At 35.4% G+C, this 13431-nt stretch overlaps 1 protein-coding gene across 13 annotated transcripts in view; it reads right to left on the reverse strand.

Annotated features, from left to right (window-relative positions):
• ASCC3 (activating signal cointegrator 1 complex subunit 3) overlaps positions 1–13431 on the reverse strand; it is a 369134-nt gene that overhangs the window by 118904 nt on the left and 236799 nt on the right. For all 13 annotated transcript variants that reach the window (XR_013534438.1, XR_013534439.1, XR_013534440.1 and 10 more), the window contains 2 exons: positions 13140–13272; positions 9418–9543 (listed from right to left, as the gene is read on the reverse strand). Coding sequence is in view for 5 of the 13 variants with exons in the window: in XM_002746863.7 (XP_002746909.4) it covers positions 9418–9543; positions 13140–13272 (259 nt within the window). In the remaining 8 variants the exon portion in view is untranslated. Of the gene's footprint in view, positions 1–9417; positions 9544–13139; positions 13273–13431 lie in introns of those variants that run through there.

Raw genomic sequence — 13431 nt, forward strand, 5'->3', positions numbered from 1 at the left:
CAAAGCCTCCTCAGGTAGACAGTGACTAGGCTGCCTGCTTGCTGGGCAGGGAAGCCCTTAAAAAAAAAGGCAACAGTACAATGGAAACTCATAAATAAAGCCCTAACTCCCCAGGACAGAGCACCTGGGAACAAAAAGCGGATTATGAGTTCTACTGCAATGGACCTAAACATATCTGCACAGCAGCTCTGAATGAACAACAGAGCTCACAGTCAGCACCTGAGCTCCAATAAAGGACAGACTGTCTCCTCAAGCAGCTCCGTGACCCGCATATATCCAAAGAGTCACCTCATAAAGGAGAGCTCAGATTGACATCAGGTGGGTATACTTCAGGGACAAAGATAGTAGAAGAAACTGACAGCAATCCTTACTGTTCTGCAGCCACTGGAGGTGATTCCCAGGCAAGCAAGGCCTGGAGTAGACCTCAGCCATCCTACAGCAGAGGGGCCTGACTGGTAGAAGGAAAACTAAGAAACAGAAAGAAAATAACTTCATCATTAAAAAACTGGACATCCACTTAGAGACCCAATCTGAAAGTCAACAAATACAAAGATGACAGGTGGATAAATACACAAAGATGGGAAGAAACCAGAACAAAAAAGATGAAAATACTTTAAACCAGAACACCTTTCCTCCTACAAGGGATCACAACTCCTCACCAGCAAGGGAACAAGGATGGATAGAGAATGAGTGTGATGAATTGACAGAATCAGGCCTTCAGAAGGTGGGTAATAAGAATCTTCTGTGAGCTAAAAGAACATGTTCTAACCCAATGCAAAGAAACTAAGAACCTTGAAAATAGATTTGATGAAATGCTAATGAGAATAAAACTTAGAGAGAAATATAAGTGAATTGATGGAGCTGAAAAACACAACATGAGAACTTCACAAAGCATACACAAGTTTCAACAGCCAAATCGACTAAGCAGAAGAAAGAATATCAGAGGTTGAAGGTCAACTCAATGAAATAAAATGAGAAGGCAAGATTAGAGAAAAAAGGTGGATAAGGAATGAAAAAAGTCTCCAAGAAATATGGGACTATGTGAAAAGACCTAATCTACGTTTGATAGGTGTACCTGAATGTGACAGAGAGAATGAATCCAAGCTGGAAAATACTCTTCAGGATATTATTTAGGAAAACTTCCCCAACCTAGCAAGGCAGGCCAATATTCAAGTCCAGGAAATACAGAGAACACCACAAAGCTATCCCTCAAGAAGAGCAGCCCCAAGGCACATAATTGTCAGATTCACCAGGGTTGAAATGAAGGAGAAAATGCTAAGGGCAGCCAGAGAGAAAGGTCTGGTTACCCACAAAGGGAAGCCCATCAGACTCACAGCAGATCTCTCAGCAGAAACCCGACAAGCCAGAAGAGAGTGGGGGCCAATATTCAATATCCTTAAAGAAAAAAACTTTCAACCCAGAATTTCATATCAGACAAACTAAGCTTCATAAGTGAAGGAAAAATAAAATCCTCTGCAAACAAGCAAGTACTCAGAGATTTCATCATCACCAGGCTGGCTTTACAAGAGCTCCTGAAAGAGGCACTACACACAGAAAGGAACAACCAGTACCAGCCACTCCAAAAACATACCAAATGGTAAAGAGCATCAACACAATGAAGAAACTGCATCAACAAATGGGCAAAACAGCCAGCTAGCATCAAAATGGCAGGATCAAATTCACACATAACAATATTAATCCTAAATGTAAATGGGCTAAATGCCCCAATCAAAAGACACAGACTGGCAAATTAGATAAAAAGCCAAAACCCATCTCACATGCAAGGATACAAAAAGGCTCAAAATAAAGGGATGGAGGAAGATTTAGCAAGCAAATGGAGAGCAAAAAAAAAAAAAAAGCAGGAGTTGCAATTCTCATATCAGGCAAAATAGACTTTAAAACAACAAAGATCAATAGAGACAAAGAAGGACATTACATAATGGTAAAAAGATTGATACAACAAGAAGAGCTAACAATCCTAAATATATATGCACCCAATATAGGAGCACCCAGATATATAAATGAAGTTCTTAATGACTTACAAAGAGACTTAGACACTCACAAAATAATAGTGGGAGCCTTTAACACCCCACTGTCAATATTAAGACAGATCGACCAGACAGAAAATTAACAAGGATATCCAGGACTTCAACTCAGACCTGGACTAAGCAAACCTAACAGACATTTACAGAACTCTCCACTGCAAATCCACAGAATATACATTCTTCTCAGCACCACATCACACATACTCTAAAATTGACCACATAGTTGGAAGTAAATCACTCCTCAGCAAATGCAAAACAACTGAAATCATAACCAACAGTCTCTCAGACCACAGTGTAATCAAGTTAGAACTCAGAATTCAGAAACTAACTCAGAACCGCACAGCTTCATGGAAACAGAACAACTGGCTCTTGAATGTTGACTGGATAAACAATGAAATGAAGGCAGAAATAAAGATGTTCTTCGAAACCAACTAGAATGAAGACACAACATACCAGAATATCTGGGACACATTTGAAGCAGTGTCTAGAGGAAAGTATATAGCAATAAATGCCCAAATGAGAAGCAAAAAAGATCTAAAATCATCACCCTATTGTCAAAATTGAAAGAGTTAGAGGAGCAAGACCAAAAAAACTCAAAACCTAGCAGAAGACAAAAAATAACTAAGATCAGAGCAGAACTGAGGGAGATAGAGACACAAGAACTCTTCAAAAAGTCAATAAATTCAGGAGCTGGTTTTTCGAAAAGATCGATAAAATAGACAGACCACTAGCCAGATTAATAAAAAAGAAAGGAGAAATAATCAAATAGATGCAATAAAATATGATAAAGGGGATATCACCACAGATTCCACAGAAATACAAACCATCATAAGAGATTACTACAAACATTATGCACATAAACTATTAAACCTGGAAGAAATGGATAAATTCCTGGATACTTGCATCCTCTGAAGCCTAAACCAGGAAGAAGCCAAAATCCTGAAAAGACCAAAAACAAGGTCTGAAGTTGAGGCAGCAATTAAGAGCCTACCACACAAAAATAGCCCAGGTCAAGATGGATTCACATCTGAATTCTACCAGCCATACAAAGAGGAGCTGGTATGAAACTAAGCCATTTCTTATGAAACTATTCCAAACAATCCAAAAAGAGAGAATACTTCCCAAATCATTTTATGAGACCAACATCATCCTGATACCAAAACCTGTCAGAGACTCAACAAGAAAAGACAACTTCAGGCCAATATCCATGATGAACATAGATTCAAAGGTCTTCAAGAAAATACTGGAAAACCGATTGCAACAGCACATCAAAAAGCTTATCCACCATGATCAAGTAGGCTTCATCCCGGGGTTGCAAGAATGGTTCAACATATGCAAGTCTATAAACGCAATTCACCACATAAACAGAACCAAAGACAAAAACCACGTGATTATCTCAATTGATGCAGAGAAGGCCTTTGACAAAATTTGATGGCCCTTTATGCTAAAAACCCTCAATAAACTAGGTATTGACAGAACGTATCTCAAAATAAGAAAAGCTATTTATGACAAACCAACAGCCAATATCATATTGAATGGGCAAAAATTGGAAGCATTCCCTTTGAAATCTGGCACTAGACAAGGATGCCCTCTCTCACCACTCCTATTCAATATAGTATTGGAGGTTCTAGTCAGAGCAATCAGGCAAGAAAAAGAAATAAAGTGTATTCAGATAGGAAAGGAGGAAGTCAAATTGTCTCTATTTGCAGACAACAGAATTGTATATCTAGAAGACCCCATCGTCTCAGCCCAAAATTTCCTGAAACTGATAAGCAACTTCAGCGAAGTCTCAGGATACAAAATCAATGTGCAAAAATCACAAGCATTCCTATACACCAATAACAGACTTAAAGAGAGCCAAATCAAGAATGAACTGCCATTCACAATTGCTAGAAAGAGAATAAAAACCCAGGAATATAACTAAAAAGGAACGTAAAGGACCTCTTAAAGGAGAACTACAAACCACTGCTCAATGAAATAAGAGAAGACATAAACAGATAGAGAAAAATTCCATCTTCATGGTTAGGAAGAATCAACATCATGAAAATGGCCACACTGCCCCAAGTTATTTACAGATTCAATGCTATCCCCAACAAGCTACCAATGACCTTCTTCACAGAACTGGAAAAAAACACCTTAAACTTCATATGAAACCAAAAGGGAGCCCACATAGCCAAGTCAATTCTAAGCAAAAAAAAAAAAACAAAAACAAAAAACAAAAAGAAAAACAAGTCGGGAGGCATCACACTACCAGACTTCAAACTATACTACAAGGGTACAGTAATCAAAACAGCATGGTACTGGTACTAAAACAGAGATATAGACCAATGGAACAGAACAGAGGCCTCAGAGGCACCACCACACATCTACAACCATCCAATCTTTGAAAAACCTGAAAAAAAAGAGCAATGGGGAAAGGAGTCCCTGTTTGATAAGTGGTATTGGGAAAACTGGCAAGCCATGTCAGAAAGCAGAAACTGGACCCATTCCTGACACCTTACACTAAAATTAACTCCAGATAGATTAAAGACTTAAACATAAGGCCGGGCGCGGTGGCTCATGCCTGTAATCCCAGCACTTTGGGAGGCCGAGGTGGGTGGATCATGAGGTCAAGAGATCAAGACCATCCTGGTCAACAGGATGGTCTCTACTAAAAATACAAAAAATTAGCTGGGCATGGTGGCACGTGCCTGTAATCCCAGCTACTCAGGAGGCTGAGGCAGGAGAATTGCCTGAACCCAGGAGGCGGAGGTTGCAGTGAGCTGAGATTGCGCCATTTCACTCCAGCCTGGGTAACAAGAGCGAAACTCCATCTCAAAAAAAAAAAAAAAGACTTAAACATAAGAGCTAACACCATAAAAACACTAGAAGAAAACCTAGGCAAAACCATTCAGGACATAGGAGTAGGCAAGGACTTCATGACCAAAACAACAAAAGCATTGTCAACAAAAGGCAAAGTATACAAATGCGGCCTAAACAAACTCCACAGCTTCTGCACAGCAAAAGAAACAGTCATTAGAGTGAATCAGCAATCAACAGAATTGGAAAAAATTTTTGCTGTCTACCAATCTGACAAAGGGCTGATATCCATAATCTACAAAGAACTAAAAACAGATTTACAAGAAAGAAACAAACAAGCCCATTCAAAAGTGGGCAAAGGACATGAACAGACACTTTATGAAAGAAGACATACATGAGGCCAACAAACATGAAAAAATGCTCATCATCACTGGTCATTAGAGAAATGCAAATCAAAACTACATTGAGATACCATCTCACGCCAGTTAGAATGGTGATCATTAAAACATCTGAAGACAACAGATGCTGGAGAGGATGTGGAGAAATAGGAACACTTTTACCCTATTGGTGTGAGGGTAAATTAGTTCAACCATTGTGGAAGACAGTGTGGCGATTCCTGAAGGACCTAGAAATAGAAATTCCATTTGACCCAGCAATCCCATTACTGGGTATATATCCAAAGGATTATAAATCGTTCTACTATAAGGACACATGCACATGAATGTTCATTGCAGTACTGTTTACAATAGCAAAGACCTGGAAACAACCCAAATGCCCATCGATGATAGACTGGACAAGGAAAATGTGACACATATACACCATGGAATATTATGCAGCAATCAAAAACAATGAGTTCATGTCCTTTGTAGGGACATGGATGAACCTGGAAACAATCATTCTCAGCAAACTGACACAAGAACAGAAAATCAAACACTACATGTTCTCACTCATAGGCGAGTGTTGAACAATGAGAACACATGGACACAGGGAGCGTTGCAGCACACACTGGGGTCAGTCCAGGGGAAATAGGGGAGGGACAGCGGGGGGTAGGGAGTTGGGGAGAGATAACATGGTGAGAAATACCAGATATAGGTGATTGGGAGGAAGGCAGCAAATCATACTGCCATGCGTGTACCTATGCAACAATCTTGCATGTTCTTCACATGTACCCTCAAACCTAAAATGCAATTAAGAAAATAAGAATTTTGCTTCGATTTAAATTCATTGTTATTAATTTTTATTTTTGTACAGCCCTAGTCTATACCTTTTGTTTTGATTTCATCTTTCCCTAGAATAAAAGTTTTATAATCCCAAGCAGTTAATTTTTTTTTGCCATCACTTTTATTTTTATTTCTGGTTTTATTATATTACACAAGGAGAATGCCACCTTATGATCTCTAAATTTGAAATAAGTTGAGATTTTTTAGTGGTCTACTTCATGGTAAATTTTTCAAAACAAATTTTCCATTAGTGTTTGTAAGTTCTGATATTTTGCTAGGGGCATATGTACAAAGATACTGTAGACACAAATTCAGGGATATTATTATTTGAATTCTCCTTTTTATGAAATACTTATCTTTTTGATGTATTCAAGTCTTTCAACATGACTAATTAGTTGTGCTATAATTTTCATTGAATTTCAATCCATTTTTGCTTTATATATCTGACAATTTACAAAGTAGGCAAAACTGAAAGACAGACCAAAAGCAGGTTAAGCAGTTAGAGAACTATGGAAGCAAAGGAGAGGGAAGATCGAAAAGCAAATTTTAAGTCAAAGTAAACAGATGCAGTGATAATATTAACAAAAGTAAGAAAGAGTAAAAATTTTGATAGTTGTATGATTAATTCAGTTTTGGACATGTTAAAGTGAAATGATGATGGGAAGTCCATGTGGCAACATTCAGAAGGCTGAAGAAATAAAACTGTAACTTGATAGCAGATTATGGCCACATATTTTAGGGTCTTTCACATAAACGGTGATATTTTAAATATAGATAGGACCTGCAGAGAAGAATTTTTTAATATTATGTCCTGAGAAGAACATAATATCACTTCTTTGATATTCTTGCTGAATGGACATAATTTGAATTGATTGATGAGGAAACCAGCAAAAGTCAAACTGAAGGACACTATACAAAATAACTGGCCACTTCTCTTCAAAAATGTCAAGCTTATGACAGACAAAGGAAGGCTGAGGAAATATCACAGACTGGAGTGAACTAGACAGGGCAACTAAATGCAATGCAGGGTACTAAACTTGATCTTGGACAGAAAAGGGACATTAGCGGATCAATTGGTGAAATCTGAATAAAGCCTGTAATATTGTGTAAATGTTGGTTTCCTGATTTTGATAATTATATATGGTTATGTAAGTTGTTAATATGGGGAAGCTCGGTGAAGGGCACACAGTGCTTCATTGTACTACTTTTTTTGCATTTTTTCATCTTCAAATCATTTTAAAATAGAAAGTTCAACAATTTAAAAAAATTTAAAAATAAGAATACACAAAGGGCAATGTATGTGGGGATTCAGTAAAGAACTTCAAGTTGCTAAAGAACTAAACTGGCCTCAGAGAATGTGCTAATTGGACAAACTGAATAAAATGACAAGGTTCTTAGTCTCTAAACTATACTCTTTAGGATGGTACAGATCAGTAAAGCACCTGATCAAGAGTCCAAGACAACAGCTCACAAATCTACATTATATTCTTTATAATTAATACAGAATTAGAATGTCTTTAATTCATTTATTTAATTCTCAATATGACCCAGTGAGGGAGGGAGGCTATTCATTACTTTCCAGATGAAGAATGGCTAGCTCAGAGAGGTAAAGTGACTCAGACTCACACTGTTACTAAAGGAGAGTGAGGAAACAAGAATCAATATGTTGATTCCAAGCCCAAAGCTCTTTTCTGTCACATTACATGCCTTGATTCTTATGTTATAGAAATGATAAATATATCTACAGTTGCATACCAACTCCCATCTGCCCAAATGCACACACATAAACAGCTGTAGATTATGAGTCAGAAAACCTGACTTCAAAAGATCTGGCTTTATCAAGAAGTAGTAATGGGACCTAGAACAAGTGACTTTAAGCTTCCAGCTTCCATATCTTCAATATCAAACAAGAAGATTGGGCTAAAATAAATGTAAAGTCTATTCCACAATTCTAATCCTGTAATGTGTGTGTTTCCTGTAGTTATTGTGCATGCCACTAATTTTGCAGCCATGTTCTCAAATAATATTTAGTATCTAATCCAGACACCCTGATGGTAGATGGAACTGGGCAAAATATCACCATATTCTCAAACTCCTTTTAAATAAGTGAAAATGTTGGCTGAAAAAAAAACTTATTAAGATATTAGCAGGTAAGATTTAGTAAAAACATTTTCATCATGACTTCTCTAAGACTTTACAATGGTTTAATATTTTCTTTTACTTACATCTGGAATGTCCCTTAAAACTGACCCCTCCTCCATTTACTCTGTGTCTATTAAAATCCTCATAATATTTTCCCTATTATTCGATAGCTTCCTAACTGGTCTTCCTGCTGTAATGGTCTTTCCATTCCAGTTCACTTCCTACTATAGTGCAATAAATATTTAAACAAAGCAAAACCTAATTGGGTAATATTAATACATGTTTAAAAACTTCCAATAGCTCACCATAGCCTCAGGATCAGATATAAACTCCTTAGCACAGCATACAGGCCTTGTAGCCTCTGATTCTTGGCCTACTCTCTAGTCAAGACAATCTTGTTTCCCTTCTTAGGTTCTGGATACATGAAACTCTTTTATATTCTCTAAACACTTATGACTTTTTCAAGCCCTGAGGATTTTTGCCTATATAATACAATTCTGCCTGAAGTGTCTTCTGCCTTTTCTACTCATGTTCCTGATTCAAGATTTGGATGAAGTGTCACCTTTTCTGTGAAACTGTCACTCTCATTGGCTTAAATATCATTCTATTACAGTATAATTTTCATTGTAATGACTTACATGTCGTTTTCCCACACTAAAGATCAGCTGTTAGAACATAGGGAGTCATGTACTCATTTCCACATCCCAGTGTTTAGTTTACTATCTGACTAGTAAGTGCTGAATGAAGACGTAACATATTGTCTGGAGTGACACTCTATCATGCCTCAATTTTATTTTCTCTTGCAATATTCTTATTAACCTTTATAAATGCCCCACAAATTTTTTCTACCTACAACTTCACAAGCCTCACTCTTTTCTGAATTCCAACTGCATCTAAGTCAGTCACTATATAGTTTAGCATATTTCTTAATGATTTCAGGCACCTTATGTCTCAACTACAGAGCAAACTCCACAGGATGACCTAAGGTAATTAAAATAGGTTAAGTAACAAATGCATATAACTACTGATATTCTAATATACTGTGATACCAGAGATATCATCTAATTCTCCAGACAAATTCACATACCTAGATATAAACTCCAAAGTTCTACCTTTTTTGTATGTACCTTAATTTGGAGTTTATTACTTTCAAATGTATCTTTTTTCAGGGCAAAACAGAAAGGTATATATATAACTGCCCTTGCACTTACCTGGGATTCATGATAAGACGTCGGAAAAAGTAAGTCCAGGTGATATAATCCATTGCATCTTGCTTAGATGTAATTGTACCCCCAGCAATCTCGGCATTTAAGTGGTCAGAGAGCACTCCTAATAAACTATACAGTGAACAAGACATGGAAAACATACATGGTCATTAAACTAAAAATGGTTAAATTTATCTCACATCATCAAGGTTCAGATTTTATGTTCTAAGATAAAAACAAATTTGTTTTATGCAATTTAAATATTTAGTATATAATTTTGTATACTTTGTAAATAACTCATTCCAAACTATTTAGTGGGAATTTGGTTTCAATTTACTTTAACCATGAGTCAATAAATCACTTAGTATCCTGAACTCAGGTAAACCAGTATTATTCACCAGTACATACATGTGTTTTCGTTTTCTTTCAAAAAAGTATATTTTTCATTTAAACATGAATAAAAAGTGGGCTAGTCAGAGAGAATGTCACAAAAGTACTGTAACGATATTTTTCCAGATTAAGTAAGTTAACAGCAGTACTAATTTGTTGAACGCAATCACTAGTGCCTGTCACATGGTATATACTCAATAGATGGCACTTATCACTATCAATCACTTTTGGGAAATAAATTGCTAGATGGAAAATAAATATAAGCTGACAAAAAGAAAGCTAGTGACTTTCAGGAGTTGATGACAGCCAGGATAGGTGGGGTAAAAGCAGGCAACAGAAGAGATATCTTGCAGAGGAAGGAAGATCACAGCTACTTACTGGAGTAAGTATGGAGTAAGTACTGATACAGATTAAAGGAGAGTTGACATGAAGGAGATGCTATTTAAAGTACACAAATGAGCAGATATATTCCCTTCATTAATTTGTAACTATTAAAGTCCCTAGTCACATGACATTATGTATTAGGTGTTATAGAGCACAAAAATAATCAGACGTGTTGAAAGACTGGTATAACAAAATGCTCAGTTTAATTTCTTACATAAAGTATAAAAAATTTAACAATGTCTGACTAAAGAAAAAACTAAGTAAAACTATAATTCACAAAAAATTATGCAGGTTTTAAAAATAGTTTTTGCAAAGGACATGATAAAATGGCCATAATAAGCTGAATTTAAAAAAAGTTGTTATGTTACTCTCAGGTCACCAGTAGCAACCTGTAAATTGGTACAGTCAATTTTCAGATCAAATTTGTAGTAGCTGTCTGAATAATCACTATGAACCAGCAATTTCACTTTTTCATTATGAACTGCTAGAGAAAGATTTACATGTGAGAATAGGGAAAAACACCTTTCACTGCAACATTACACACGAGGAGAAAACTGGAAATTCTCTAAGTGCACATTAATGGAGAAATGAATAAACTATGAAATACTATGTAATATATAAAACATTAATAATGGTCATATCAAGGTACAAAACAAAAAAAATTCATTAACTTTTTACTGAAGTATATATACACAGAGAAAATTACATAAATTCTATATGTACAACTCAATTCTCACAATGTGAACACAGTAGTGTAATCAGCATCAATATCAGGCATAGCCAGTGTCCCAGAAGCCCTCCTGTTATGCTTTTCTAGTCACTTCCTTCTCAAAAGAATATTTGTACTTGCATTTCTTTTTGTTACCTTATTGCAGTGGTTTGGGTCTGTAGCTTGATTCTAACTGGAGGAAGTGAGAGCAAAATCCCTATATCATTCCCTATCTCAAAGGGAAAGCTTTCAGTATCTTCTCATAAATTATCATGCTTGATATAGATTTTTTGTAGATACCCTTTATCAGATTAAGAACATTCCCTTCTACTCCTGCTTGCTAACAGTTTTTATTATAAATAGGTATGGAATTTCATCAATATTTTTATATCTATGAAATGTTCTATAATTTTTCTCGTTTTTGTTCATGTGGTGAATTCCTTTTTCAAATAACCATTTTTGCATTTATAGAATAAACTGCATGTGCATATATTATCTTTTATACATTGCTTGATTTGATTAATTATTGTTTGTTTAGGATTTCTACATCGATATTAATCAAAGAGGTTTGTTATATTCCCTTCTTGTAAATTTCTTATCAGGTTTTGGTATCCAAGTTGTTCTGTTCTCATAAAAAAAGTTGGCAAGTATTCTTCCCTTTTCTACCTCTAGAAGAAGATTGTGTAAGATTGATGCTATTTTACCCTTAAATGTTGTGAAGAAATGACTAATAAAGCATCTGGGTCAGAAGACTTCTTTCTAAAAGACTTTGAATTTCAGATTCAATTGCTTTGACAGATGAGAGACTAGGTTTTCTATCTTTTTTTTGGTCAGTTTTAGTAATTTTTAGAAGAAATTTTACTATTTGATGTAAATTTTAAATATGATTTGCATTAAGTTATTAATATCATATTATTATTTCAGCCTATGGTATTTTTTCATTCCTGATATTTAGACTAAAACATTTATCAGTTTTATTCATCTTTTAAAAGAACTAACTTTTGGTGTTGTTGATTTTTCTCTAGTTAGGTTTATTTTCAGTTTATTAATTCTTACTCTTATCTTTCTTTTTCTTTTTTAGAGTTCAATTTGCTATTTTTTTCTAAATTCTTGAAATTGGTACTTAGACTACCCATTTTTTTTTCTCTTTTGTTTTTCTGGAGATAGGGTCTCACCCTGTTGCTTAAATTGTAGTGCAGTGGTGTCATGGCACACTGTACCTCAAACTCCTGGGCTCAATCGATCCTCCTGCCACCTCAGGACCACATGCACAAACCACAATGCCTGGCTATTTTTTTTTATTTTTATTGTTTTGTAGACACAGGATCTATCTATGTTACCCAGGCTGGCCTCAAACTCCTGGCCTCCAGGAAATTCTGCCTCAGCCTTCCAAAGTGCTAGGATTACAGGTGTAAGCCACTATGCCTGGCTGACTTTCTAAGATTTAAAAATTAATATTATTAGTATTTATAAAAGAATCAATAACTATATATAGGATAAATCAAATGTTTTGTCCTTAATGCAGTTAGAATATGGTAATGGAGATCCAATATACAGAAAAGGACTATCATAAAAGGTAGAAAGTGATAAGTGTTTATAAGTGAAAAACTACATAAATCTGAGAGAATAAAGGTTATTTTCAGCTGGGAATACGAGAGAAGACTTTGTAAAAGGAGTAGTAGTTACTGGGTTCTAAAAGAGGCATAAGATAATTCCAAATAAGTCAGCAGCCTAAATCATTAATTACATGCTCCCTTATTTTGGATATTTATTTATTAAGTGTACAACTGTACTATGAAAACTCTCACCAAGCTAATACTTTATTAAATGTTTACTATGTGGCACACAGTTCTAAGCACTATGCATTTGATCATTATTAATACTCTATGAGATAGCTGGTCTTGCTACCATCTTTATTTTACAATAGGTATAATAAGGCACTGAGGAGTTAAATAAGTTGCTTGAGTTCAAGCAAGTAAATGGTAGAGCTCAGATTTTAACCCAGATCATCTGGCTTGATAGCCAACGTGACTGAACACTATACTATACTGCTTATTTAAAAAAAGTTCTTTTTTAACATTTAAATTATAATTGAATATTGTCATGAAGTGTTAATTATATTGTTTCACATAGTATAAATCTTTTAAGCTATCAGCTTTACTGATTTTTATATAATAAAATATAACCAGAAAATACCAACTTGTGATGAAATAAATCTATTTAAACTAATTTAAATAAGATTTACCTTGATTCTACTGGGAAAGGTTCATAAAGAAATTTTTTATAAAAGTCTTTCTTTATGTCATGAACCAAAATTACAGCTTTGCCTTGGTCATCAAACTGTGGCCTCCCAGCACGCCCCATCATCTGGAGGACATCTTTAAAAGAGAGAACAGAGAGATAAATGTAGCATATAGCACAGGTATATTTACTGATTATGGCATGCTTCTGTAATCAACCAAATAACAAAAGAAACAGAATATTAATAATATGTTTGCTATCTTTATGGCTACTACTATAGTGAGTTCCCTAAATTA

The sequence above is a fragment of the Callithrix jacchus genome, chromosome 4 (assembly GCF_049354715.1).
Source record: "Callithrix jacchus isolate 240 chromosome 4, calJac240_pri, whole genome shotgun sequence".
NCBI lineage: Eukaryota > Metazoa > Chordata > Mammalia > Primates > Cebidae > Callithrix > Callithrix jacchus.